This window comes from Cariama cristata, unplaced genomic scaffold (genome assembly GCF_000690535.1).
Source record: "Cariama cristata isolate BGI_N322 unplaced genomic scaffold, ASM69053v1 scaffold37146, whole genome shotgun sequence".
Lineage (NCBI taxonomy): Eukaryota > Metazoa > Chordata > Aves > Cariamiformes > Cariamidae > Cariama > Cariama cristata.
Window position 1 is genome coordinate 1 of NW_009622202.1, and position 6,676 is coordinate 6,676.

The 6,676-nt window shown below is 36.1% G+C and overlaps 1 protein-coding gene across 1 annotated transcript in view; it reads left to right on the forward strand.

The window, feature by feature from the left end:
• Positions 1–90: 90 nt before the first annotated feature.
• DENND6A (DENN/MADD domain containing 6A) overlaps positions 91–6,676 on the forward strand; it is a gene marked incomplete at its 5' end in the record, with an annotated part of 22,971 nt that continues 16,385 nt past the window's right edge. The window contains 4 exons of the mRNA XM_009702255.1: positions 91–198; positions 2,526–2,564; positions 2,655–2,697; positions 6,224–6,336. Coding sequence (XP_009700557.1) covers positions 91–198; positions 2,526–2,564; positions 2,655–2,697; positions 6,224–6,336 — 303 coding nt within the window. The remainder of the gene's footprint in view (positions 199–2,525; positions 2,565–2,654; positions 2,698–6,223; positions 6,337–6,676) is intronic.

A 6,676-nucleotide genomic window follows, 5' to 3' on the forward strand; every position in this document is an offset into this window, starting at 1 on the left:
GGGCACTTCCTCTGGTGCCGGTGTTGCACAGCAGCGGGGGAAGCTCGGCGGTGTTTTGAGAGAAACGTGATTGTGCAAAATCCCAAAAAGCGACTGAGGGGAGGGAGCGTGCTTCAGCGAGGTCTGACGCGGCGTGCCGAGAGAGCGGGAGGGAGTGTTTTGTGGGAAAGCCTGTGCCGGCGACAGCTGTCACGGAGCGTCAGGTGAGTTTAATTATTTTCAAGCAAATATTTTCATTAGGCTGATCGGCATGTCGGTGTGCTATTGTGAATGGTTTTCACTTCGTGCCAAGATTTGTATTAAATACATCGTCGGCTTGCTTTATATACGAATAGCACTAATTTCCATGGCATCTACATGTTAAAAATTTTTAAAAATTGTAACAATAATGTGAATGCAAGTCGTTTGTATAATTAATAATTTTCTCCAGATTGCTGAGGCATGCAAATAAATTCTCTAAATATTTCAGGCATTTTCCTTGCACCATTAAATGAACGTCAAGCTGTGACGATGCGTTAATGATGCTGCCACAAACTGCAGGTTTTAACTCCCTGCTGCACTTTGCTGTTTTGTGCAACAGGCAAACATCTATGAAATTGCATATGGAACTGCACTGGGGAACTGATTGGGATGAGAAAGAAACTGGAAAGAAGAACTATCGTTTGGTTCAATTTCATATCCTGTTTCATCCTGTTCACCATATGACTGTGCAGCAAACGGTGTGCAGGGAAAAACGTCTTGTCTTTTTCTTTCTTTCTTTCTTTTTTGTTTTTTTGTTAAAGTGGTGCTAGCACAAATGTATGGCAGACTGGCCTACGATTCAATCAAGCTAGCTAGTAGAATATTTAAAATACATCTTTGATATGCATTGTTGGCTGCAAGAGAAATGCAAATAAAAAACTGGCATACTGTGATAATTATCTCAGTTATATTCACTTGATGTTATAAGGTGGTGTGAGCAACAAAGAAGCATTTCTTTATAACCTGTGACTTAAGCAGATAATGCACTCAGTGGCTGAAGGAAGCACAGAGTAGCCTGGTCTGTCTGCATACAACTCAGTTAACAGTCTTATTAATTTTAATTGAATGGACGCATAAAATTAAACTTAAAATATCTGCATAACCAAGGCCTACGTTTTTTCAGTTATCTTGCTGCAGGAAGAATAACTAGCTTTTAGTTTCAGTTGGAATTCTGGGAAGATACACTGGCTAGTGAGGAAAAGGAGTATGAATTCAAATCTGGTCTCTACTCCAATCTGACTAGATGCAGATCATTTCGGCACCATTCAACTGCTGAAAGAATTACATCTGAGTGTATTGCTTAGCGTAAGATAGCATAGGAAAATGTTAAGATGTTGAAAAAAGTGATAGGTTTACTACATGTGGTATACAGGTGTTCCACTCATGTACTTTTAGCTTTAGTTATACTAATAGTATGTTGTATGGCTGGACGTTGTTGGATAAAAGACTGAGGGGGGAAAAAGAAATGGAGACTTTATGGCCAGGGGACAGAAAGCCTGCTTAGTCAGAGACCAGCCAGTGGATATATTTGTTGTCTTCTGTAGAGTAGGATATCGTTATATTATCAGGAGATACATTTGCTTACATTTTGTCACACAAGATTAAATTAGATAACTGGATGTTAATGGTATGGTAATATGAGGACTCTAGACTAAGTTAGTGTTCCTGTATTGAACTTCTATTCTTAGAGAAGTTCCCATCTATGGAAGCCCTGAAACTTTCTTTGAAATATAATTTTTGAATTTATGTTGAATTCCCTTTGCTTACAAGCTAGCCACCTATTTCAGTAGTTTTGGAGGTTTTTTTGTGGAACTTTGTAGCTGAAATTTAAGTATCTGAGGTTTGTCTTCTTTCCTATATGTTCTTTTCTCACTTGCATAATCACCGATTTTGTACGTCCAGGTTTTTTTTTAAATGATGTTTCTTCCATATCTTCCATTGTGTTGCATTGTTTTTTATTTCTGCGTTGTAAAACATACTAAATAAATAAGCTTTTTGAGTGTATTCCTTGAGCTTTCACAGTTCCCAGCTCTCATTTGGGGTCAATGTTCATCCTCCAAGAGTTAGTATTAATATAGAGGGTGTTTTGTGATTACAGTTTTGATTACTTCCACCTAACTATCTGTTGCAACAGATTTCAGACAATAATGTGTGCTGTTGGCTCTCTATGGAATCATCTACTGCATTTCATATGTACAAGTTAAATCTAAAGGATGTTATCTTGCTCTCCTTTGAGACCTGTTGTACCAAAAATCTCAAGTACTCTGAATTTTTTAATGTATCTTCATGGTCTCCAACTAGCATTCAAAATACCTTGTAAAGATGGGTGATCAAGTTCGCTTGAAAGCGTATGAAAAATAAGAAGACATAATATTAATAGCTTACCATTGAAAATAGCCTAAGGCTAGGCAGGTGTTTGGGGGTTGTATCATAAAAATGTTTAATAGAAGCTTACTACTTATACCTGGTTTATTTTCAAAGAAAATAATACTTTTTTCCTGTAGGTAATATATCCTCCACATTCAAAACTCACAGATAAAGAGGTAAGTCACAGTTGCTGTATAAGTATATTGTTTGGTTTTAGTTTAGTAATTTCAGGAAATATAATCTCTTTTCTTTTCCCTACCCTTTAGAAAACCAGTATTTGCTATTTGTCTTTTCCAGATTCTAATTCAGGTAAGTGCTTCCTTCACTCTGTAGTCATCTGTTCTTGGATTAAGCTATGTTAAAACAGATAGAATTTGACAGTATATATTCAGGGTTTTAGATCAAATACTTATACGAATATCTTAATATTACAATACAGGAAAGTTGCAAATTAGGTTAAATATAAAACTGTAATTGTCTGTATTGCAGTAAGGTCTGAGAATTCTTTTTTATTTAATGTAAGTGAAATATCAGGGATGTGAATGTGTAAGACCTTCCAGATGGCACACGAGACGTTTCAGAATACTTTGCAAGTAAAGAACAAACATCTTAATCTCACTTTTAAAGAAAATAATATTGTCATTGTAGAGAGGTGTGTAGGCACAGAATTTGAAGGATTTAATAAAGCAAATGGAGCGGGGTATGGAACCCTCTTCTCATAAAGAAGTAAATGTATATTTTCTAAATTCATAACAGTGAAACTGACTTTTAAATTCAAAAGCATTTAGAAAGAACACTTGTGAAGGGAGAACCTAGGCTATCTTATATTTTCTCTATTCTTGATGCTTCTGTTGCTGTGTGTGGTCCTGCTTGCTAAATTCTTCTTTAGACTAAACTTTTACTATTCTGCTGCCAAAGAAAAATTGGAGGCATGTGGCTAATGACTTGGACCACCTGCAAAAAGATATGGCAGAAGTACAAACACTTCCTTTCATATTTGTTTCTTTACAAAAGTCAAAACCTGTAGTAACAGACTTGTCCCTATAACTGCTCTTACTCAGTGCTTTTGGTTGCTGTGCAGGGTAACAGCTCTGATATGGGATGATGCAGATGTGTGCTTTTAATATGTGTGAGCTCTCTCATGTAATTTTACAAAATATCTTGGCTAATTTTTCCCCTTTCTCTTAATGTCATTAAAATTAAGGTATTTTGTCTCTTCTTGATATCCTGTATGTAAATAGAGGAAAAGCTTCTTTCTATTATTGAAAGAGAAGAGTTAACTGTGTCTTCTTATTACTCTCATTGTTAATGGTTATAAATCTGTCCAACCTTCAAAAGGTGTGTTGAAGGTACAAAATAATGCGTTAGGAACAAAGGCTGGGTTTTTTCTTTGTGTTTTGTTTTTGTTTTTTTTTTAAAGTAAGAGTGGTAGTATAGTTATTTTAGTCAGGATAGGTATACGTAAAGAGGATTTACTTTCAGCACGAAAAAAATCTCAACTTTTTGCTTTTTATAATGTCTCTCTTAAGAACCTGTAGGTTCTTGATCATTCTTGGTAGGCTGAAGTTTCAAATGATGTACAGGGATTACCTATGTAAAACTTGTGTTCTAGAAATTAGTTGAGAGTATATGCTATCTGTTACAATTTATTTTTTCATTGTAGGCTGTAACATAAAAGGAAAAGCTTGCGTAATAGAGCAGTGAAGGAAGCTATTAGCTTGCAGCTAAATTTGAGGTCAGTCTTTCCTAGGTTTTCATGGCTCAAAAGATGAATTCAACTTTTTTTTTCTTTTACAACTGCAAATAGATATAATTCTAGGACTTGTAGTGGCTATGAATTTAGGGTGAAAAATTGATTTAATCAGGTACTAGATCATGATATTTTTTGTGTTTTTAAGTCAAGTTTCCTAGTACAATTATCTTTAAAATAATTCGTTTGCCTTTTCTGCATGGATAGTTGAAGAAAGAATAGACATTTACCAATCTTTTCAAATTCTACATGCTGGAAGAGCTTGTTAAATAAGAAGCCGTCATATTCGGAATTTATTTCAACATATTGATGATTAAGGGTAATTTACTTTTAGGTCTTCTGCGTTTAGCTTTTTATAATAGCAGTTGGGTGGGTTTTGCTTTGGATGAAGGGAACTAGCTATGAAAAATTGGAGCAAATATTTAATGCTGTGTTATTGGCCTGTGCTGTGCTTTTTCTTATGATTGTATCCATATTGCTAAGCACTTGCTTTAGTTACCTGTTTGAATTGGACGGTTATCCCATCATACAATGTTTTGCTACTTTTGATTTTGTCTTGGTGCATTGTGGGTTTCCTGCTGCAACTTCAGGGGGTTCTAAGACTCAAACCTGAAGGCTCTGAACATGCCAGTATTAATCCACACTGCCAGTTACACAGCCCGTGAATTTGATTGAGGTTTTGGGCTGTCTGTGATTGCTGTAGCAGTCGGTACGTGACTGAAAGAGAAGAACATGAAATTGAGCTTTTAAGTCTGAAGAATAGTTATCTGGAGAATGGAGCTCTGCCATACTTTTGGTCAGTTAGGACTGGCTGATGTAAGACAGGACAGCTGTGAAGAGTTCAGATGATCAGTAGTGACTTCATGATTTTTTTTTTTCCCTGGAGGTCTTTGCAAATTATGTCCAAAAGCTGTAAGAGCAAAGCACTAATGAAGAAGTTAGATTCAATATGGAGAAGTGGGTGTCCTTTGCCAGCTGGCAACGCTGCTGTCACAATAGCTATAAGTTTAGTAGTAGGTTGGTTTTGGTAGTCGCTTACATGAACATTTACATTGTTATGGTGAAGATAGTCTGCCTACCACAGGTTGGCAATGGTCAGGAGGTTGTCTTTCCACTGATTGTGTTCATGTTAGTAACACTGTATTCCAAAGGGACTTTTTTTTTTACAGGTTTGCTAGAATGAGTAATGTACCTGCGTGTTCTTAAGATTCTAGCAGCCCCCCTTATTGCTGTTCCCATGAACAGCACATTCTGTTCAGCTTATATAGCTTATGCTAGAACTAAAGATTTTTTGGAGCTATTTCTCTTTTCACAGCAGACATTTGTGATAGCAAGAACACAGCCATGAGAGTATCAGTGATACAAGTTCTGATACTGCAGTTCTCATGTTCCACCTGGACAGTTTCTTTGATATCTGATACAAACTTAGCTTAAATTTATTTTCAGACTGCAAATAGTCAATATACTTTGTTACATTTTTCTTTCAGAAATTAATTTTGATAGAAATGAAGGGAAGCGTCACTCCTTGTGAGTATTACTGGGAAGCAGTACTCAGTTTCACTCACTTTTCTGCAGTTAGTTTTGTGACTTTCAAAAATACTAAGTCCTAGGCCTGCACTTGGAGTTCTAAGAGATCAGCATAACACACTCTTACAGTGTGACTTATGTATGAATTGTTTGCTGTCAAAAAAAAAAAGGCTAAGTGCAGTCATTCAACAGAGAAATTACATGTGGTTAAGATGATTAGAACTATAAAGGCAGACCAATAAAATGTGTAATAACAGTAGGAGGACAGCCATTAGTAGAGCAGTTTAAGGACGTGACAGTCTAATAAACACACTGTGAGGCAGAGTGACTTTTTTTTCTTGTTGAAGGTAGGATATTTATCATTGCCAAAGATGCCAAATTTTGTTCACTTATAAAAATATAAATAGATAAATGGTTGCAATAGCAGGGAACAATAGCAGTGCAAGAGAAATGAACCAAAACTATTATACCTCTTTGGCTGTAAACAGGTCCTCATGTTAAACAGGGCTCAAACTCAGAATACTGTCTATCTGTTGTTTATCTCTTCCCCCTATGTAGGTTGTCTTGGGGACACACAGTTTTGTTTTAGATTTCGACGGGCTCCTGGAAGGAAAGTCTCATTGTGTTGTTTTCTGGACCAATTGGATAGAGATCTACCAGTTTACTTAAAGGTTGGAAATACGGAAAAAGAAGTTCATTTCTTTTGGGTAGTGTTAATTTATGGGTCTTCATGCTTAAATTTAATGCTTGAAGAACAAAATCTCTGAACTGGATGTCCTGAAAGACAAAGCTCAGCAAATGGTTTTTGTAGCATGTCATTATAATAATTAACTACTGATTAGTTATGTTAACTATTCTTTAAGTTTTATTACTGTGGGTTTTGGACTTGCAAGGAATTAAATTGAACACCAGACCTATTTTGTTACTGAACAGAAACCTGTAGATCAGATTGTAAAAAACATTACCTTTTTGGAAATCTGAAGTGCTTTGTAACTTGGGGGGGGGGGGGGG